Genomic DNA, 22,011 nt, shown 5'->3' with positions numbered 1-22,011 from the left:
GTCCTGTCCTCATGTGTCCTTTAAGAAAGAAAGAGGAGGAGAAAAGCTGTCCTGAACTGACACAGGCTGGTTACTGGTAGAGGGTTTAGGAAGAGCCAGGATTATGTTAACATAAACTAACATGGAGTTATCCTGTTGGTAAACTTACAGATGTGACTACATATAGCTTATGGTAGATAATGACTCGATTACCAACTAAAACAGCACTCAATACGTCCCCTTATGAAACCACATTTATCTCTTCCAAATCAGATGCACTCATACTTCCTCGTCCCCTAAACATCAAGATCCATGAATTATTCTCTGAGAAACCAGCAAAATATAGAAAAATGCATTCTCTCGCAATGTTAAAGTTAAAACTAAGATCCACCCCCCGACCTGGATCCGCACCAAAATGTAGTGGATTCTTTCCTGACCCATTCCCCATCCTTCTACCAAGTTTGGTGAAAATCTGCTCAGTATTGCTAACCAACAAACGGACACAGATGAAAACAAAAGCTCCTTGGCGGAGGTAATAGTTACAGTTTGTGCCACAATGTCAGCTTTGATGATTAACATTACAACTGCCCAGACCCTCTTATTAGTGTGTCTCAAATACATTCACGTGCAAATTGACCCAAGCTATTTGCACATGGATATATTTGCATTTGAGGCATGAAATACATCTGCTCCAAGGACAAACAATTACATAGGCATACTTTTAATCAGGCAATTTAGATGCAATCATGAGGGAGACTATGAGGTAAAGTGGTTTATTCTAAACATCGGATGATGCTTTTTTCAAAGCGGGGGCGCTGATTGGACAGGTGAGCTCCTATTAAGCTATACAGCGAATAAAGGTGATCATTTTCTTTTCTGGTATATATTGGGATTAACTGTTTTATCGTCAACCGATACTATTTGGAGCCAAGCTGTATGTTTATACAGTATTACTTTAGAGCAATGGTGCCACATATCTATTTTTCTTTTTCTTTTAGGGACTATTTCCTACACTTGCGCCTCAGTGAGGTTGGTTTTCATCTGTTCTTACACTAAATTACCCAGTTAGATGTCATATACAGCTGAATACAGTTCACCGGTTGCTGTTGAAATAGACTCCAATGTTCCATTTTCACTTACAATAAACCAAAATGTTCCCCAGAGAGTTGGAAACCACAAATAGGAAAATAAACACAGCCTGGGCAGTGCACAGGAACACAGACTCTAATAAAGTACCTTCATCTTAACTTCCTTAATTACATTTATGATTAACCTCAGTGAACCACAGGTGTAAATATGAATATAAATGGCTTCCACGCTTTGTATCATGTCATTTTCATCAGGAGGTTGGAAACATTCATAACCTCTGCACGTCAAGTGAATCTCCAAACAGGCTCATCCTGGAGAAAAAAAGCTTCATACTGGTATTTGGATTTAATTTTGAATTCCCTGGTCATTTGTTTTGTTTGTTTTTGGAGCATCAGTGTTTATTGCAGGTTTAATGCTGTTGTAAGAGACTGTGGGCCACCTCCTGGTTAATGTTTAGCCTTCAGGTCCATGTAGCATATCCAAAATGCTGCAGAGCGATCATGCAGGAGAAAAGCTTTATGCAGGTGTTAGGTGTTAGTGCAACTGCTGGAGTCTCACATTGTGTGTGTGTGTGTGTGTGTGTCTGTGTGTGTGTCTGTGTGTCTGTGTGTGTGTCTGTGTGTGTGTGTGTGTTTTGATGAAAAGACCGTGGACATCTTTGGTGGTGATCTCTGAGGAAAGAGGCAAATAATACAATTATTTGGTCATTAGTGTTTATAAGTTGACTCATGTTACACAAATTAAATGACAGAAATATCTACATATTTTAGCTCGCGAGTGAAATTGTTAAATTACTAACAGAGTGGCTACATTTTAACTCCTATGGAGTGCAACAACAATAAGGAGAGAGGTGAAAGTGGGAGACATCATTATACGGTGGGGTCTCAAGCGTTCCACATATTGACTATCGAGGCCAAAACATGTCAGATATAACAATTTATACTGATCTTGTTTAATTATAACATTACATTTCACAAATGTATCTGCCAAGGAGGTTTTCATCTGTGTTTGTTTGCTTTTATGATAGTTAGCACAATTACACAAAAACCGACAGATTACCGACAGATTACCATGAAACTTGGTAAAAAGATGTGGTAAAGGTCAGGAAAGAACACGTAACATTTAAGTGCGGATCAGAGGGCCGATCCAGAAATATTATTTTACTTTAGCATTGTGAGATGCTGCGTTTTTCAACATTTTCATTGGTTTCTCAGATTATAGTTCATGAAACTTAATGTAGAGGGGACTTATGTCAATGAGTGTGGGCAATTTGGAGCAGATCTAGTAGAAATCTGGATTTAGTGAATTTGAATGTGGTTTCATAAAAGGGACTGTTGGGCCTTGGTGGAGGTATTCTAGTTGTATTACTGCTATTGAAATTGTTGCATTCGGTCAAGTCAGAGGGTGGTGAGGGCTGAAATCCACTTACAATGAATTAATGTTGGAGCCAAAGATAATTTTGGTCTTAACGATATCATGAAATTGACTCATTCAGGAAGTCAGTTTGCTTTGGATCATTCAAACTCATGAATGATTCTAAAATAACTTCTGATGTAAATTATTTTAATAAATTGATTTATTATTATGGTTCCAGTTAAACACTGTCTTGTGAAAAGAAACCATGACTCTGCTTTCCAAAGGCAAAATGAAAAAATACAAACACATCGACTGTAATCCCAGTGATTTCAAAGCGCCAGAAGAATGGTTGCCATGACGCCGCAGTACAAATTCAACAAAGCGCTGAGATGTGAGCTCCTCTGAAGTGAACGCAGGAATATGGTGAGGTGCCCAGAGAAGTGAGAGCCGCACAGTCTTACAAGGGGAGAGACGGGACAGACTGTTGCGACTGGCACAGGCTGCTTTCACCCCCGTCCAACATCACACACACTTACTGCATTGCACACAGTCAACAGTTGTCTCTCTCATGGCGTCAGGTGTATACAGACAGGGTAGTGTGGGTGTTAAGGGATGCTGCAGAGAGAAACCCCACATGAACCCAGTCTTACTTTTATCAATTAATGGATGATTTAAATACCTTTTTTTCTGGAAGAAGAAATATGCATAAGTGGCATCATAGAAGAAACAGTCAGGAAAAGCAAACCATAATACTTTTGAAAAAAATAAACCTGTATTTAATTTGTGATTGCTTTTTATTTGCACATCACTCCGTGTCTGCACTCTGCTGTGTTGAGTCTACGACATTTCCTCTGGCTGCTGTGTGCGTATAAACTCACCCACTGATGGAAGTGCTGCTCCTCATCCGGTTCAAACCTGTTGAATCCGTTCGTTCTGCACGAGGCCGCCCGTCATCCTGGCGACAAAAGAGCTGCTGTGTTCAACACTGGAGAGAAAGTCAGCTCAGGACGAAGGTGTGGACACTGGAGGGGTGGATGTCATGAAAAATAGAGGAAAGCTGTACATCATCACTTTACATTTTACAGTTATAAGGAGACGAGTAGAGTTAAAAGAAATGGCGGTGGTTAGCACTGCGGCCTGACAGCAAGAAGGCCTGGTTCAGACCATACACTGATACGAGTGCGGACATCTTGCACATTTGGAGCCAGACTGTGCAGTCGTGATCGGGGTGTGGAGCAACTTTAGTTAAGTCCCATCAATACACACGCTGGACCAATCGTCAGTCTCAGCTGTCAATCATGATGTTTCACCCTGTTTTTATAGTATCAAATAACTAATTAAAATCAAACTTACTGCAAAAATGAACACTTGAAACTTCATCAGTGTGATAAGAACAACCGAAAAATGACAGAAACCATCTTTAAGACATTTTTGACAAGTACTTTGACTTTTTGGTTTGGCTGATGTCCCATCTGCTGACATGGAGGAGGCAGGGTGTATTACCTATGCTGCAGCCAGCCACCAGGGGGAGATGAAGATGATTACTTTTGGAGAGCTATGGCTCAGACCCCAATTTGACAGGAGCCATTCTGTGTGGAGTTTGCATGTTATGTGCTCTTGGGTACATCGGCATCCTCAAAGGATAAGTGACATGAATAATACAGGGATCTCAGTTTGTTCCCTTCTAGCTCACATCACAGTGTTCCCAATTTCAAAATAACTAGATTCACTATCCTATACTGCAGCACAAACATAAATTATTACATATGAGAAAATCTGCCAAAATGGTTGGAGGGCCTGAGGTTTCAGTTTCAGCCTCAGCAGCTCCAGCAGCACACCTGCTGCACATGCACATTGTACCTCTGTCTGTCTGCCAGTGCACGTCTGTGCACAGAGCCATCAAAGTGAGATGGTGTTTCACATCTGCCCACAATAACACAAGTGCTAGACATCCAGACTGGCTGCTTGCATGACTGGCTGACATCACTTCTGGCCCTGGTTCCTGTTTGCATTGCAGCCGGAATCAGCACAGACAGAACGATAGACAGACAGATGGACTGACAGACACAGACAGAGGCAATTCTAAAAGTGTGAAGATCACACAAACACAAAAGAGAAACTCAGATATAACAGATGCAAGTCCCGTCAAACATTTAGACACTTTGTCCCCCTTCATAGAATCCACTCTCACTCTGTCATTCTCATAAAATTATAGTCAACTTTTTCCCTCTCAATTAGCTGCCCTGTCCAGTTTATGTGTCAGCACTGGGAATGGGTGATGCTTTTATAACTCAGGATGTTTAGACTTGTTTGTTGCCCGTGTGATATTGTCGATGAGCCTGTATTTTGTTTACTTCACCTTTCATTAGTGAAGGTATTCATCGGTTTCTGTCCGCACCAAATTATTTATTTTTACATGTGGGTGTATATGTTTTTTTTTATGTATGTACCTACTGTGTGTGCCAAAGTAACCATGCGGATGTGTATTAATGTATACCTTTATACTAGGTGTCTGATTATTGAGTGGTTCCAACTGTAACAGCGAATCAAGCCCCTTTGACTTATCATGTGTAACCCCCTCTTTATTTTTATTTTCTTTCTCTGTTATGTTTGTTTATTTACTCACTTTAATATTTATTTAAATTGTCCTTACTTATTTGTATTATTATTATTATTACAATTATTATTATATATATTATTTTTCTCTTCTTTCCGTTGTATTTGCCTTCTTCTAGGGTGTCTGGGGGGTGTATAATTACTGAAAAGGGTCACTGCAGCAGCGAAAATAATAAACTCCCAAGGAGCAGGTAGCCCTCAATCTGCAGAAGTGAGTCCTGATCATCCAAGTTCCCTCAAGGCAGCATTGAGACTGTTTACTCACAGCAACACTGCCCCATCTGGTGGATGTTGTTTTAGAGACTGGCTGATTTGGATTTTTGGGCCTGATACTGATAGGGACAGTAAGGAGTACAAATAATTGCATCCAGATTTATCAGCCAATATATATATATTTTTTTCTTATATTTGAGGCTTACTAATTGACAGTTTAAAGCTAAACTTTATTATGAGTGACTATAAACTATATACAACCAAATATATACTATTTGAATTCAGAAAATAAAAAGATTTCTTCAAAATACACATCTTTTCTGTATATTTATTTCTGTAAGATAAACATAATGGTCTGTATCTATATAGTGCTATTATATTCTTGATGACCACTCAAAGCGCATTACTGTTTTTTTTACCATTCACCCATTCATACAGTGCATCTATGGGCAGCACTTATCTTGCCCAAGGACACTTTGGCATGCCAATGGGGAAGACTGGGATCGAACCGTTAGAGGAAGCCCGCTCTACCCCCTCAGCCACAGCTAAACAGAAAACATAAACGTCAATGAAAGGCTCATATTTGACAATCTTATCAGTCAGTGTACTGTTTTGACCGAACCCAAAAGTGACTTCAGACTCACTGACTGTGCCAAACAGACCTGTAAGGCGATCTCTTCATGAACGTGGGCCACTAACAAGGTTTTATCAGCCCTCTGTCTTTTCTTTATCCTCTGTAAAAGCATGCTCCACATCCACCACAGCACCAGCACACCTCCTCCCCCTCTTCGTCACACATCAGCCGGCCTTTTGCACTTGCCCAAATATAAACTGTTTCTTGGCGCAGGGACAGATTGAAATGGGGAGGAGTTTGACACAGGGAGTTCAGCTCAGGACAGACTGAAGGACAAACAAGCGTGAAAGGTGGATTGGACGGGAAAACAGGAGGCGATCAAAACACACGGAATATTAACTGCTTTGAGTAAAGTAAGTTCTCACCTGACTTTCTTGTATTTGAGTTTGAGAAGAGTTATTACAACTCTTGATACACAACACCAGTATGCCTCGCCTCAACCCTTAGATAGAGATATTGTTCAACTAGTGCATGCAGTTTCCTTATACGTGACATTTCAGCTGTTTTTGGCTCAGAGTAAAAGCTCATTAAGGCTCCTGTAATATTAAATATACATAAGCATGAACTTAGTTTTCTTATACATGACATTAAAGTGTATTTTCACTATCCTGGTGTGATATCTCACATATATCTACACCTCAAAGAGCATATGTTTCTTGTGTCCTCTACAGATGTCTGTGTCTCCAGTTGCCGTGGTGGCTCGTCGCACACTGGCTGCAGCGTCACATTCAAGCCATGAGGGAAAAGGTCAGTGTGTCTTCACCGACTTGCTCGATCAAATGCAACCAAAATTGGACAAAGCCTCCAGATCCGGAGCTGCTACTTGCAGCAGCTGCACCAAGTCCTGTTTACTTTAGTCGTTGCCTTAAGTGAAATGTCTGCAGAGTTGGAAGCCAGCCTGCACAATCCTGCACTTTGGCACCAGCCTGTTTTATTACCGATATGGGTTTTATGAAGACACAGCCACTTTAAAGTTTTTTTTTTGTATTGTTCCATTAGATATTGTCAGGCTGTGTTCTATGCTTCAGCCTTGCTCTTTCACTTTTTATTTTTTTTTTACACAGCAAAGACCTGGAGGGTCATGAGCTTCGTGCTGGCCATACCTGGTGTCACCGTGTGCTGGATCAACGCTTACATGAAGGGCCAGGCTCATTCACATGAGCAGGCCGAATTTGTGCCGTATCCCCACTTGCGTATCCGCACCAAGGTGAGTCTCGGCCTTCCCTCGCACTCTCACATTTTCAGCATGATTTACTCCCAGTAACAAGGAAATGATCTTTCCCCTTTAGAAATTTCCCTGGGGCGATGGAAACCACTCTCTGTTCCACAACCCTCACACTAATGCCCTGCCTGACGGCTACGAGAGCACCCATCACTGAGGAGCAGCCACATCCTGCTGCACGCTTAAAAAGAAACTCCAGCCTGCAGTGTACTCGGCTTAATTATCCAGACCAGGGGGCCAAGCAGTACCGCCGTCAAGCAGTACACCCAGACAGGATTAAAACTACTTTGTGCTATGTCATAATGAGTCCGTTTTCATTATTTTAATTGAGAGTATTACTCAAATGAATTAACATGAAGTGGTTTTAAATAAGTTTCTGGGACAAGAGTAGTTTTACATCTCATTATTCCGACAATGTTCAACTATTTCAGCTGTCACATTTGACTGCTGTTTCAATGTGCCCTTTTTGAAACTACAACTAGAGATTGGCAAATTCAAACATTTTCACATGCAGCATTTATGGGCTTTAGAGCATCAGGTTGCTTTAAGTACAACAAATTCCCATGAAAATACAAAAACCAACAAACAAAAAGTCCTACAAATGGGGCATTGACAACTACTGCATTTAAGTGGTTGTCAATTATTCCCACTAAGTAGTCGACCAGTCCATTAATCACGGGAGATTACTTCCAACCCTTGTCAATGTGTGTGAGAGAGTGATATGACCTTTAGAGAAGTCTCCAATTGTCGTCTTTCGAGTCCACTCTGTTGGGGCTGACAGCGTTAGCAGTAAGCTGTGTAGCTTTAGATGGTGAAGCACAGCGCTGGTATTGTTGTTGAACTTTAGGGCAGCCTTACACATATTTCATTTGCTCTGGTAAAGTATTTCCACGCTGTTGATTTTAGTCGAGGATCTGAATCTGAAACCATACTTTGTTCCGCCTCTGGTTCTGGTCTGCTGTTTTAGTGCCAAGACTACTGTGTTAAGAGTCACAAATGAGAACTGACATGTCCCAAAAAGAAAACAGCGCCCCCTGCTGCATATCTGCTGTAGATAGCCTTACTTCTGCACAGTGCTAAACCCACAGATGAGTCTACAACCATGCAGTGTCGACGAGTCTGTGAAGCCCCTCCCTGCTAACAAAATGTCCTCGTGTTACACGATTGTGCTTATAAGCATGATCTTCTCTTACGCTAAATTTAAAGTTTATCATTAGTTTATTTAGAGTCAGTCCCAAAGACCATCCTGCCACTGCAAGTGCAAACTACAACAGAAATTGCACCAATCCACTGCTAAAAATAGTCCCCAACAAATGCACAAAAGTAATGTTTGCAAAAGAACTATATTGTTCTATGTTTAAATAAATTATTTGTTCCTTATATTATATATTATATTTTCCTCCTCCAAGGAGGTTGTTACCACTGTCTATTAGTCAGCAAGATTTAGCAAAAACTACTGGATGGATCGCCACGGAAGTTATTGGAAGAACAAGGGATAAACCATTTTACCTCAGTCTTCTTCATGAATGCTTCTAAATTACCTGTCTCATAGATTTGAATTGAATATCTAAAACATTTAGAAAAAATACATACCTTTTCTTTGTAAACATTTGACCTTATCTGGCATGTAGCACACGTGTTTTAATGCCTCAGGCCACATGTAAATATATTCACGTGTAAATTACTTGGGTCAATTTGCACATATATCTGCACGTGAGGCATGAAATAGACATTTGTAATATTAAGGATCGAAGCTGACATTGTCGCCCACAGAGAATTATTACCTACACCAAAAGGTTATGTTTTTGTCTGCGTTGGATTGTGCAAAAACTGTTATTACCACAATAACAGATTACCACAAAACTTTGTGGCAGGACACAGTATGGGTCAGCAAAGAAACCATTAAATTGTAGGGTTTGGTGGTCCAGATCAGGAGGTGGATCCAGGAATTACATCTCACTTTATTTAACATTGCAAGAATGGAGTATTTCTTCAACATTTTTGTAGATTTTTTTAGAGAATAATTCATCTGGAGAAAAAGTTAAATGTGGTTGGTTTCATAAGGGGACTGTTGGGCCTTCGTGGATGTATGCCAAGTTAAAACCAACAACTGTCCTGACCGACTGACGTTCACTGAAGACATGCAGTCAGCTTGCTGCCGCCATTCAGCTTCCACACACAAACAATAAGAAACTGAGAGCAAAGGGATGTTCCACCAATATATTCAGAGGCATAAATTTCTATGCAGCAGGTTTAAACCTATACACTGTATATCTGCTTTTTCCATATAATCTCTATGTACAAAATAAACAACTGGCTCCTTATCAACCCTGATAATTCCAGTACTTCCAGCTAAATGACATTTATCAGATGCATTGTAGTCATGTGCTTAGACTTTTTCCAAAACAAAACAAATTAAATTAAAAATAATCACAATACAAATGTCATTAGAAGTTAATCTGTCAAAGGAAAATTATATAACAAAATGGTGTCATGCTGGCACAGGCTATACTTTATACCATTTATACAGTAAAATTGTGAAAATAAATCAAGTCAGTTCTTTTAGTAGCATGTTCCTCAGATTATAACCTGCACATGTACTATGATGTTATTTCATAAATTGAATACAATGATAACTTAACCATGATAACTGGCCTAAGATCTTCCTGCTCAACTCAGAGCCACTGTGGCCAAACTTAGTAAATCCTGTTTCAGAGTCTCTGCACAGCCGGCCTCTCTGGTGAGTCTGCGAAGGCAATCAGCAGCGAAGGAGGAGGTCGAGAAGGGTCGAGGACAGTCCTGACAACCCAGCAACAGAGACAAACAGGCCCGACCCAGTGCTGGGTAACTGTAGCGCTGGGAAAACCAGTAAACCTGTAGGAGGAGAGAAGCCAGAGCCCCACCTCCTGAATCAGCGTCTGACTTCTGAGCTGCTGATTTCAGAAGCTGGGCCGAACTTTCATTTAGGTTCTTTGGTTTTAACCTTGACTCCTCTGATTTAAATGATTTGTCCATAATTGCCCCACAGCTTGATTTGGAACCTGAACTCACACTTTTGACTGTCTTGGAACTTGAACCGTGTCCTCTTTTAACTGCTCCAACAACTGAGGCTTTTTTATTGTGCGTTTTCTGTGGGGAACTGTTCGCTTTCTTTGCCTGTCCTGGTAAATCTTCGGTTTGCATCTCAAAACCGGACAGCTCTAGCTCAGACGTTTGCTGAGCCAGTTTCTCCTCGGCAGACTCATGGCATTCTTGATCCATTTTAACTGCTGCTCTTTCAGGGTTGTCCTCTGTAGGAGCCGGATCAGCTCTAGTTGCAGCAGCCTTGGTGGAGCAGGACAGAAGACACAACTCGCAGAGATCCTCCAACTCTCTCTGCAGCTCCGTCACCAAAAATCGACAAGCTCCAATCATCATCTCACCTAAAGGTGTTTTCTGGAAGTCTTCTGCTGACTGGCTTCTGCTCCTCAGTCCTTCAAGGACCAATGAGTCAAAAATCTGACACTGTCTGCCGCTCTCTCCTTCATCTCCTTCCCTTGTTGATTCTCTGTCCTTGGTGAGACGACATCCATGTAGGTAATGCAGCACTGGTAGTAGCATGCCTGTGCTGACATCTTTGATGCGGATGGGTTCTCCTGCATTACCCTGAGCTTCTCCAAATCCGCCTCTCAACAGAGCCCTAAAGTACTCAGAGCCCACCCTTTCTGTCCCATCCACCCCAGCCACAGCCTCCCTATTGGCTGGGACCTGAGTCCCATCGTCCAGCAGCAAGAGCAGGTCAAAGTTTGAGAGACTGTAAGGACATTTGTCAGTTAGCCGAGGCTTTTTTGAGGGAGGTGGCAAAACTCTGCCAATTTTACTGACTGAGTGTGTTGCAGCTAGATTTAGATGTTTTTTGTCCGGTTCAGTTTTCATGTTACTTGTCAGTGCAGACAGGCATTCACTCAGGAGAGAAAAGTACAGTGAGTGAACCTGAGAGGTCTGACCTGCATGGGGTGAATTAAACAAGTCAGAAAGCAACCTTCCACATTCAGCCGGGTTGCCTTCATCCAAATCATCTTCATCATCACATCCAAGTGGCTGCAGAGCCAAGAACAGCCCACCACTGTCCAAAAGAAGTTTCTTCAACAGGGACTTGTTGCTGTTGAAGAGAAAGACAGTCCATTAAGTTCAGATACAAACCTTTCTGTGGTTTTTCAGCTGTTTTCTACTGTTGGCAAGTGTCATCAAAGTAAAGCAGTCACTAGGTAATGCCTTTGCAAAGATATAAGTTAATGCAACAATTTGTTCTTAATAACAGAAAAAGATTATGTGGGGAAAAAGGAAATGTTTTATCAGGATGTGAACTTAATTTAAATTGTCAAATATAAAAGGACAAAAAAAAGGAATGTTAATATTTCAGTTTTAAAAATCTCATGATTACAAAGCACTCATCCTCTACTCACCTGCTGATAAATGGCAGAGACAGTGCACAGTTCATCTTGTCCGAATCGGAGCCTGACATCATCACATGTGCAAGAACCCCAGAGCCAAAGCCAGACTCACACTGGACACGCAGATTGGTGAGAAGTGCAACACCTACACAGACATTTAGGAAACTGTTAGAAACTGCTCATGTATAAACTGAAAATGTCCAGCTGCTTGCTTACAAGCAACATAAACATCACTGTTAGCCTACAGTTAGCTAGAAGCTAACAAATTGAGTAAAATGCCTAAAGCCTAAAGCTCAACGGTCGAAACTGTTGCTGTATTTCATACAAAAGGATTAAAACACCAAAAAAACCAAACTAATCCCAACCCTACCATTCACCTGTTTATTCAAACAGAGTTAGTTGTTATTGTCATGAAGGCTACGCCACCTATGTTGAGTCCCAGCCATCACTGCTGCAGAGTGCTGGTCGCCTGTTTAGTCAGAGTTTATTGATATTCAACATATTGTGCGTCCAAATCGCACCTAAATCGACACTGCACTTCCTTGGGCCCTTAAAGATACAAATGCCAAGACACAATTTGAATTTGGGATAAAAGAGAGCTCTCACTCAAGCACAGCAGGAACCCCGAGTTGTGATATTATGATTATCGCATTGGAGTAGGAACATTTTTGACTAGTGCATCCCAACTTTTAACTAATTTAATCATTTATAAAGTGTTGTTTATCAACTCAACCATTGTTAAGATATTCATCTTACCTAGTTGTTTAACTTTGTTTTTTACGCGGCTCGTCTGCCTCTCTTCCCTTTTGAACCCTCCCTCTCTCTGACAGAGATGGTGGTAAATCAATCCCACTGATCCTGTTCGGACCAACGCCTGCAGACAGTTCGGGTTGCAGCTCAGTCTGCAAAGCATACGGAAGCACCTGCTGCTGGGGTCCTGGTGCTGGGTGAGGTAGTAGAGCAAGCCAGACATGATGCCTGAGCTGACTAGAGCGACACTTGGATCCGTGGCGTGGGAGAAGCACGACAGCAGCAGCAGGATGGGCGACTCAGTGGTCCAGGGTTCAGGGTGGTAAGGGTGGTGGTAAGTCATGGGGCGGGGAGCAGAGGGAAGGGTGTCAGAAGTGACCTTAGTCGCAGAAGCTGACGATTGAGCCCGCTGCCTCCTTCTGTGAGGGGATGAGAACTTTGATGGGGCTGAGGTTTGAGGGGATGAAGATGGTGGGATCTGAAGATTGCCCCATTCCCCTTCAACACCAGAGGAATCCAACAGGTCACCCTCAGAGGAGATCAGTCCCTCAGACACCAACCAGGATCTGGGGAGAAAGCAACGGTGAGCACAATAAAGATGTGGATGAACAATGGAGAACGGTAAAAATAATACAATCATTCACAGGAAAAATACAAAAAGAAAGCAGCGTGTTTTGTTTCCATACCTGAGGCTTTGAAAGCTTGACGAACCAGCTTCCTCCTTCTTGCAGCTCTCAGGAGCAGGAAAGTCGAAAGAGTCAAAGCCTGCTGTGGGCAGGAGCTCAGTGGGAGACATGTTTGACGTCGTGCTCACATCCAACTTCTCAGCACATTGTTCCTCTCCTCTGGTGAGCTGTACTAGTCGTGCTATAAGCAGAGGGACCAGCCCTAACTCTTGCAACTGCTCCATGGCAGATTCATCAAAAACAAAGTCTACACAAGCCAGAATGATGAGCCAGGAAAGAGGATGATTCTGATGGGCGGACAAAAAGCTAGTCAACACCTCCAGTCCACCATTCTCCTTAACCTTGGCCCGGTTGACCGCCTCCTTGCAGCACAAGCACAGTGCCTTGAGGAAGACTCCTGACTTCAGCGGGTCCTTTTTGACTTCTTCTGTGAACTTCTGAATGACGTCCAGTGACCCCACCAGAGGACGCAGGCAGCCTTGGGAGCACATGTTGGCCAAAGTTTTCAGTGCCAACTCCTCAAAAGGTTTTCCAGCCTCCCCTAATGCCATGACGCCAAGTTGAGCGATGACCCCAGAGCGGGACACCTCCCTGGCACATTCAATGCCACAGCCCCGGGTCAGCTCGTGTAGGGTCTTTAGTGCCACCCGCCTCAGCCCCTGGGGATATTCTGGAGCGATGAGAGGAGCGAGAGCAGATAAGGTCCCTTGGGTGAGCAAAGACAGGCGGTTCGAGGGAGAATCCGAGAGGTAGCCAAGGGCCCGAGCAGCCGACTGAGCACACTCCAGTTTAGGACAGGGTTCTTTTGGTAGAGCAGCAGTGGGAGAGGACGGGGCAGAGGAAAGAGACACACAGAGGAGGAGAAGAGGAACACCGCCTGTACGAAAAAAAGAATGTTTTATTATATGACTTTGGTCATTTCAATAAACATTTCCAATGTAAAAAACGGTGACCTCAGGGACTCCTGAGACTTAAATCTTATGACGAGATGACAACATATTTGGATGAATTGTACATATGTTTTTTCCATCCACTGAACATTTATGGTCAGTGCCTGTGGGAAATGGAGATGGACACGTTTCCAAATGTCTTGTCAACCAACAGCCCAAAAGCCCAAAAACGTTTAATCGATTATCAAAATGGTAATAGTCATTCTAATCAACTGGATTAACTAATCAATTTAGTGACTGATAATTTAAGCTGGATAGGTTACCTAATTCTTGAGTATGAGTATCAGCTGTTACTGTGACAAGAATAAAAAATGTGATTACCCAGTGTGAATATCTGTCTACTAACGATAAGCAGAATACCAAAATGTAGACACAATGTGTGACTGATATTGCGAACATCTTATTACTGTCAATAACCAAATTAATCAACCAATTAAATAATAATCAGTAATACAGTGTTATCTGTCCATATATACAATATCTGTTAATGTTGAGAAAAATGTATTTAATGTATAATTTAACTTTTTGGTTTGCTCCATGTTACATCTGCTAACATGGAGGAGGCAGGGCTTATAACCTAGACTGCAACCAGCCACCAGGGGGCGATCAAGACACTTTGGCGTCACTTTTGAGGAACTGTCATATCAGTCATCTCTATGTAGTCTATGGTCTATATCAAACACCAAATATTAGTCAACCTGTCCATTACTTCATACATGATTATTCTTTCACGCTAACAGGTATGTACAATAACAGTATTGTAGCACTGACTATTAATCTACTGCTACAGCAAAAACACAATTATCACTCAAGTAGCATTTAAAGTAACTGCATCGTTTAATAAATGCTCAACTGTCGGCTGAAACTGGTGCGAGGAGACACACTGACATGTTAACACTTACCAGATGAGTGGATGAGTGCACAGCTTTGTGGATCCATGGCCAAGTTCCCCAAAGATCGGGCTGCTCGGTTCTGGATGGTCTCCTGGGCCACATTTCTCTTCAGGATCCCCACTGACAGAATCAAGAAATATTTATTTAATTTTCAGAAAGATACCACGGCTTTAATGTCTGAAACACTAAAGCCCGACCAATTTATTGGTTGGCCGATATAAAAAGGGGGATGTGAGCCTTTCACAGACAGAGCATCACATCAGATATGAGAATATTTATTTTACAGAATAGAGGCTTAAAATATTAAGCCTCAATTCCATTTCTTTGTCATAAAGGTTTGATAAATATATTTTAGGAATAGGACTCAAGAGACATGAGGATGTGTAAAAGCACTCACCAACGGTATTTATCCCATCAAGTTTACGCACCTAAAATAGAAGAGAAACATTTTAATAGGATTTAATTTTAATTACTGCTTTGGTCAAAACAGGTTTAAAGAGTAATTATTTGTTAAGCTCCACCTCTATACGCGTCTTCAGATCGGTGCAGCAGTTTGCCAGGATGCTCAGGGCCAGGTCCAGTGTTTTCCTGGAGCAGTCCGGGTCTTTGAGTAGGTCCAACAGGGGAGGGAGACCCCCTTGAGTCCTGAATCTGGAGATGCCAGCGTCACCCTTGATGTGCTGCATGCGGATGGCGACCAGGGCTCTCCACTGAGACGTTCTGGACCTCTTGTCCGTCTCCCTGCCACCACCTGAGTCCGTCTTGCCACTGCCGGCATGGTCAGCCCCCGGTCGAGGTTTGAAGAGGTGAGCCAAGCACCAGGACAGGGAGGACTCTGGGGACGATGAGGATGATGCATGACCGTCTCTGGAGGCTGCTCGAGACTGTTTCCCTTCACCTTGCACCGATGCTGCAGCCATGGTCCCTCTGAAAGTCAGGAAACAGCTTCAATTAGTTTCTTCTAAGGTTTTAAACACTGTGAAGTGTCACTGGAGGCCTCCAGTCAAACATTTACAGATAACATGTTTATAAAATAACGTTCAGAAATACGTAGCAAATTACCCAACGGGTGAAATATGTTCGTATTACTGCGAGTTCATTCTTATTTGTAAAAAAAAAAAAAAGTTTAAGACAAAAACACAAACAGCTGTGGTCAGAAAACTACAGATACCAGCATGAAGAAGTGAAGTTGTACCACCTGACGCCGCGGACGCTGTCGGGAGATGGAGTTCCAGCCGCTTCGGTCCACTCCCTACAAAACAGGCCTACATGGTGAGGAGGCCGAACGAGCGTTATTCTGCGTGCTGGACGTGTATTTTCTCAATGTAGCACCATTTTGCACAACACCTGACGAACCAAAGCTCTACTGCGTCAATGTTTTGTCACCACGGGCCGAACAATCTTTGTGAAACAGAATGCAATCGCCTGCGTTAGCCGCTAACGCCATCTTTAGCCAAACAACTAAACAGGGGCGGTTGAGGGAGTGAGCAGGGAGCGAGGAGGTGGGGCGCAAAGCGAGGTCGTGGGACTTGTAGTTCGAAGCGGCGCTGCTCGCCAGGGACAGGCAACGCGTTTCCGCTCATAAGAAAACTACACTCCCAGTGGCAGCGAGCATTGGTGGCTTACGTTGAATAACTCGGAGCGTTTAGGGATTGTAGTTGAATTGGTCGACGCGGATACAGAGACGACTGCGCGTTTCCATAAAAACAGACTACACGTACCATGATGCAAAGCGCCGTTGTTATACTCATCGTTTTACTCAATGCGAGGAATTGCAGCGGTGCCTCCGAGGGGTTGTTAAACTCCACGATAGAAAAATAAACAACTTTAACTGTGATGGTTTTTGCTCCAACGACATGGAGGTGATCGAGACCATCGTGATACAGAGCGCTGGACAGGAGGAGAAGGAGGCGGTGGAGTCCAGCGTGGACGGAGATAAAACTAAAGCAGGTTCGTGTTCACAGCTTGAAGTTAAACAGTGATCGCGTGAAGCGAGGAGGGCCCGATGAGTGCGCTGTCTTTGCTCAGTGTGGAGTCATCAACCATGATTCACACGAAGCAAGTCACATGAATCAGAGTTAGAGATCCTCTGGTGACGTACAGCTTCAAAAAGATGCTCCATTCAGATAGTCAGAGAAATGATCGAACTTTAAAGAGACACCTACACGTGTGTTTAACTGTAAACTGAATTATAAACTGTTCTTTGAAAACACATAAATACTTGTTTTATCATCACATCACGACTTAGTGTTTCAAACTGTCTTGGACGCTGCAATGCTGACGTGAGGTAAACATTTGGGACGTCTACGTTCAGATATATTTTACACCACCAAAAGTGGATCAACGATCGCTCATGTGTGGGAATCTGGAAAGCTGCACTCATTTCCCAATCTATGATGAAACTAAACCCCTGAACCAACAGATTGTCTGTTTTCCAGAGATGTCCCCCATCCTCTCCTGTCCCTCCATGTCATCAGACATGGCTGCTTCAGTCTCACACACACACACGCTGCTGAGACAGAAATGTTGTGTGGAGTAGAGGACTTCTCGCCTCCGGAGTTTCCTGGCAGCCAAGACCACCGATGCCTGTGCCTGTGTTTCGTATTGCTCGAGACCACAGTGCTTCTCAGACATGGTTATGGTTCAAATGGCTCAGGACAACTGTGGTCTTAGAAGACGTGAAGCCCTCTACTTCACACATTTCTGTTGCAAAAGTGTTGTCTGCCACTGGATTCGTCGCTTAAAGCTAGACAACCTATATAACTTAGGAAAGCTAATTGGTATGTTGTATGTGTGTGTTTTTGATATTTGTATGGGAGAGAGAAATGGGGTGTAGACTTATCTTTGACTCGCCTCCAAACACTACTTTCTAAAGTCATGTTTTGAATTTCCTGGGAGAGACACTTCAGACAAAACGTACGAGTAAAATTACACATAAAAAAGTGTGTAAATGTTTAGTACAAGGTCATAATTATATACCTATCAATGACATTATTCACCTTTGTTTTCCTGTGCAGAATTTATTTGGACAATGCAGGCCACGTGGCACCTCATCAACACCCGACTGGAAATGGATCAGGATTTTGACCAGCCAGTGTGTAAGAAAAAGAAACTCTGGGAGATGGTGGCGGAAAAGGTAAATGCCAAACTGAGGGAGTCGGAGGTCACGGACGTCACTGTGAAGGCGTACGAGTGTGATCTCAAATGGAGAAACATGCTGGCCACCTACAGGAAGAACGCGGAACGAGCCAAGAGGCTCGGGGAGGCCAGGGTCCACTGGGAGTTCTTCAAGGCCATGCATGAGGTCCTGGGCAAGAGAAGGGAGGAGGTGGAAGCCCAGCGCAGAGCAAATCTCAGCGGGTCCAAAGTAGGAAGGGTCATAGCCAGCAAGAAGTTTATCCCTATCCTCCCCACACCTGCTGCAACTGCAACAGCAACAGCCACACCCTGCCCTGCCCGGCCTCCACAGGACGTCCTGCAGCTGTACATGGAGCTGCAGGAGAGGAAGATGAACATGTGGGCCCAGCAGAAAGCCTTGGAAGAGAGGAAGATAGAGGCCATCAACAACCTGGCCCAGGCCATCTCCAACCTGGCTCAGCAGAACAGCACACAGCTGTCGAAGGACGGACATTTGGCCTGAAGAAACGAGACGTGGATCCAAACTTCTTACCCAAAAACTTTTATCATATTGTTCAGAGAAAACTTTGTATTATACGTTTTTAGAAAATGAACATGTTTGCACATTTGTTCTGTTACAGTTTATACCGTTGTTTGGCGAGTGTGAATTTTGTAAAGCTAAACATGTTTCAAAGAAAACCGTTTGGGACGGGAGGTTGGCTTCAGAGGAGCAGATGTTACTGGAGGGAGTGTGTTGGTGAAGCGGGTGCAGCAGGAGGGGGCCTGGTTATAAAGAGATCTGTTAGTGAGGAGAAGAACTTTGAGTAGGATCTGCTGTGGGACTGGGAGCCTGTGAAATCTATGATGGACAGGGGGGATCTGGTCACAGGAGCAGGTGAGGAACTGAATATCAGAACAAAGGCCCATGTTCATTACAGAAGTTTTTATCAGTCCTAAACTCAGCTTTGACAGATCAGATTACATTTTTATTTTCTCTTTGTAAAATGAGGTGAAAATCCATCCCTCTGTACCACTTATCCTTTTAAGGGTTGCTGGTGGCTGGAGCTAATTCCAGCTGACATTGGACAAGAGGCAGGGTTCATCCTGGACAGGTCGCCAGCGTATCACAGGGCTAACAAACATACAAACAACCATTCATACTCACATTCACAGTTTACTAGTCTCCAACCAACCCTTAATCTGCATGTCTTTGGACCGTGAGGGGAAGCCAGACACGGGGAGAACATGCTCACACCACACAGAAAGACCATGGTCATGCCAAGATTCAAACCAAGAAGCCTCTTTTTCCTTGAAAACTGTATTTCTGTCTGTGTAGTCAGACCCAGACAAAGATTTTTGTTAAAATAAAACTTTATTTTACAGGAGAGTGAACACTTGTTTTCTTAAGCTGCTTTCAGACATGCACTGAAGAACTCCGCTGTTTCTTGAATTTCTCTGGATTTCTCTGTGTGAACTTAAATGTCCAACAAAAAAAATTATAAAAGTGTTAAAGCGGTGACATATATACGTAGAAGACGTATATTGTCATGATAAGAGCTGACGACGGTGTCGAGGTGCTGTAAACAAAATCACGTGATCTACACAGCAGAGTTAATACATCACTTCCTTCACCCGGCTGCTCCACCTCTCGCCTGAGTATTGTTGATGGTTTGTTGCTGTTGTGAACGCGTCTGTGCAGAAAACCTCCCGCTGTGTTGAGCATGTGTGAAAGGCAAACTCTGGGTAAACTCTGTATCCATTTCTCCGGACTTTACCCGGAGGACATGTCTGAAAATGGCTTTACAGATGTCATCAAGACTCAAAGCTTTTCAACAACAAATCTGTAATGGCGTCACGTCTGCATACGCCCTCATCATCCACGTTCCCCTCCCCCTCTTGGGTTATGGTTTCCTCTCTCTCCACTTCTCCTTGAACCACCCATCCCATGTCCAAAAACGCATTGTGCAACACACAGGCGGTCAGCACAACAGCGCTGGCTCGATTGTAGCTCCCAATATCCAAATACCTTAGTCTCTGAAATCTGGCTCTCAGGTTGGCAACGGCCTGATCCAGAATGTGAAAGTGCTCCTCCAGTGTCTTGTTGTAGAGCTCCTCTCTCGGGCCTTGACTTGTGACATATGGAGTTAGTATGTGAGCGGTGAGTGGGTAGCCAGCTCTGGCTACAAGGCAGGAGCCCGGAGGCATCAGTTCAGGATGCTGTTTAAGTTTGTCTCTGAGAGCACTGCCTCTGTCAACGTCTGATCCTTTACTGATTCTGCAATGGAGGAACCGGCCTCTGCGGTCACATAAAAGCTCAAGGTTTAACCAGGAGTCTGGATGGGCCTCCTCCTTCATCCTCTTCACCTCAGGCACTGTGCTCTCCACGTCATGTTTCCCTATGGGCAGGCGGATAGGGATGCGAGTGTGTCCCAGCACTCCCAGCACCTGAGGAACACTTTGCTCTCCGTCTTCTTGCCCCTTCCCTTGACTGGAAATCGGGAAAAGGGCGTCCACCGCCTCTTCACCTGGAGAATAGAGAGAAGATACCACCACCATTATCATTTTCTGTTTCTGCAATCATGTACAACATTGTGCTGATCATTCCCCCCCCCCCTGCTGTCATCAACCCACCAACTGGCCATCTGATTTGCATCTCCTTCAGCGTGTTGACGCGCTCACAGAAAGAAAAGAAGATCTTGTGGATGTTTCCTTTCTCCACGAGGAAGCGGCGGGACACTGAGCCGTAGCTCACACGCTCGGAGAGCAGGGTGAGGGACAGCAGGATGGTGTGGGACAGAGAGACGCGAGCCCGACCCACCAAACGAGCCTGTGATTTGGATCTGTGGAGCAGGTCTGTGATGTACTAATGAAAAAGAAAAATATCCTGTTACAGTAGCCAACATCAGCAGATATACAGCCTATAATGTGCATTGTACACTGTTATAATCTTGAAATCCTTTTTGGGGGGGGTGTTAGTGTATGTGCAAACAAGTGGAGCCAAGCTCTCTTTGACACATTGTTCTTTAAAGAGTCTCAGATATGAGGGAGGACATCATGATCACCTTCACTGCTGCACTGTCCACAGACTCCAGTCGTTCCTGGGGCTCTGCGGGTGTCTCCTCCACCCGGGGACCGCATGCTGTCGCCGCTGGGTGTAAGACCTGGGGCCCCACGTGTGGTTGAGTCTGCAGTAAGTGTACGTACACAGCCGGAGGAGGCTGAGCTCTGACCTCGGACAACAGCTCAGCCTCCAGGATCTCCTCCACCGCCAGGTCCAGCCGCTGCTCCAGCTCGCCCGCAGAGAGAGGCTGCCACTCCCGCCCCACCATGTCCAGCACGGCTCTCCCCGCCGATAAGACACACTCACTGGCGTCCATTAGTGACGGGTGATCCTTTAAACAACTTCCCCCGAGTCTGCGTAAGGCCACGGGGCATCGGCTTTGTCGTTTGTCGCACAAACACGACAGTTGTTGTTGTTGTTAGCACACCGCTAAGTTAGCTAACGCGCTAACGTATGCTGCGTTTGAGTGCCGTCTGAGTTCAAGGAAAGTTGATGCGCGGTGCGTTTAGGAACCGTGGGCATTTATATTTCATAGTTTTTAAAACGGAATCGTCAAAAAACGTTGTGCTCTATACATTTAGTAACTTTATATATATTATACACACTTACATTTAAGTGTTTTTAACGGCAACATTTCATTTAATGATCAATAAGTCGACCAACAGAATATTGGTAATTTATCACACATTTTGTATGATTTTAAATGTATGATCAGTTTGCTTTGGAGCAGTTTTTAGTTTGCCTTAGTCTTTTAATCCTTTACAAAGTGTCTATAAGTTCCTTGAAAAGCCCCATATAAATAAAATGTATTTATTATTATTATTATTATTATTATTATTATTATTATAGGTAGACAAAAACATAAATTTGGTAACTGGGATATTGTACTAGGCTTTTGTTATTTTTTACCAAACTTAATTAAGAAACAACCAAATTAGTCATTTTCAGTGGCATCTTTGTGCATAGTTGTCTATTACTGGTTCCCCAAATGTAAATTGAAAAAAAAAAATTG

The 22,011-nt window shown here is 43.4% G+C and overlaps 5 protein-coding genes across 10 annotated transcripts in view; 2 read left to right on the top strand and 3 right to left on the bottom strand.

The window, feature by feature from the left end:
- The window catches only part of LOC118123772 (glycine-rich cell wall structural protein 1.0), a 17,992-nt gene extending 17,656 nt beyond the window's left edge, over window positions 1-336 (bottom strand). For 3 of the 5 annotated variants that reach the window (XM_035181353.2, XM_035181354.2, XM_047343965.1), the window contains exon 1: window positions 1-336. This exon is cut by the window's left edge and continues 2,144 nt beyond it. The gene's annotated coding sequence lies outside the window, so the exon portion shown is untranslated. The other 2 variants (XM_035181355.2, XM_035181356.2) reach the window with 1 other exon arrangement.
- Window positions 337-6,082: 5,746 nt separating this feature from the next.
- LOC118122877 (cytochrome c oxidase subunit 6A, mitochondrial) lies at window positions 6,083-7,409 on the top strand. The gene is made up of 4 exons (XM_035179783.2): window positions 6,083-6,240; window positions 6,559-6,634; window positions 6,952-7,094; window positions 7,177-7,409. Exons 2-4 carry the CDS (start codon window positions 6,559-6,561, stop codon window positions 7,264-7,266), a joined length of 309 nt encoding a protein of 102 aa, XP_035035674.1. The 5' UTR covers window positions 6,083-6,240; the 3' UTR covers window positions 7,267-7,409.
- A 1,906-nt stretch (window positions 7,410-9,315) lies between these two features.
- Window positions 9,316-16,418, bottom strand: armc5 (armadillo repeat containing 5). Its single transcript, XM_035179778.2, has 8 exons — window positions 16,020-16,418; window positions 15,343-15,748; window positions 15,219-15,249; window positions 14,831-14,941; window positions 12,979-13,855; window positions 12,299-12,858; window positions 11,555-11,687; window positions 9,316-11,250 (listed from the first exon to the last, which is right to left on the bottom strand). Exons 2-8 carry the CDS (start codon window positions 15,739-15,741, stop codon window positions 9,780-9,782), a joined length of 3,582 nt encoding a protein of 1,193 aa, XP_035035669.1. The 5' UTR covers window positions 15,742-15,748; window positions 16,020-16,418; the 3' UTR covers window positions 9,316-9,779.
- Window positions 16,009-19,325, top strand: si:dkey-66i24.7. 2 transcript variants are annotated; one of them, XM_035179781.2, is made up of 2 exons: window positions 16,009-16,093; window positions 17,839-19,325. In XM_035179781.2, the coding sequence occupies exons 1-2, from the start codon at window positions 16,045-16,047 to the stop codon at window positions 18,459-18,461; spliced, it is 672 nt and encodes a 223-aa protein (XP_035035672.1). In that variant the 5' UTR covers window positions 16,009-16,044; the 3' UTR covers window positions 18,462-19,325. The 2 variants fall into 2 exon arrangements, with proteins under 2 accessions (XP_035035672.1, XP_035035671.1); XM_035179780.2 differs by lacking the exon at window positions 16,009-16,093 and adding an exon at window positions 16,542-16,771.
- Window positions 19,292-21,767, bottom strand: LOC118122873. The gene is made up of 3 exons (XM_035179779.2): window positions 21,001-21,767; window positions 20,570-20,801; window positions 19,292-20,463 (listed from the first exon to the last, which is right to left on the bottom strand). The coding sequence occupies exons 1-3, from the start codon at window positions 21,313-21,315 to the stop codon at window positions 19,751-19,753; spliced, it is 1,260 nt and encodes a 419-aa protein (XP_035035670.1). The 5' UTR covers window positions 21,316-21,767; the 3' UTR covers window positions 19,292-19,750.
- Between the last annotated feature and the right edge of the window lie 244 nt (window positions 21,768-22,011).

Source organism: Hippoglossus stenolepis, chromosome 16 (genome assembly GCF_022539355.2).
Source record: "Hippoglossus stenolepis isolate QCI-W04-F060 chromosome 16, HSTE1.2, whole genome shotgun sequence".
NCBI lineage: Eukaryota > Metazoa > Chordata > Actinopteri > Pleuronectiformes > Pleuronectidae > Hippoglossus > Hippoglossus stenolepis.
This window is presented reverse-complemented; position numbering and strand designations above follow the sequence as displayed.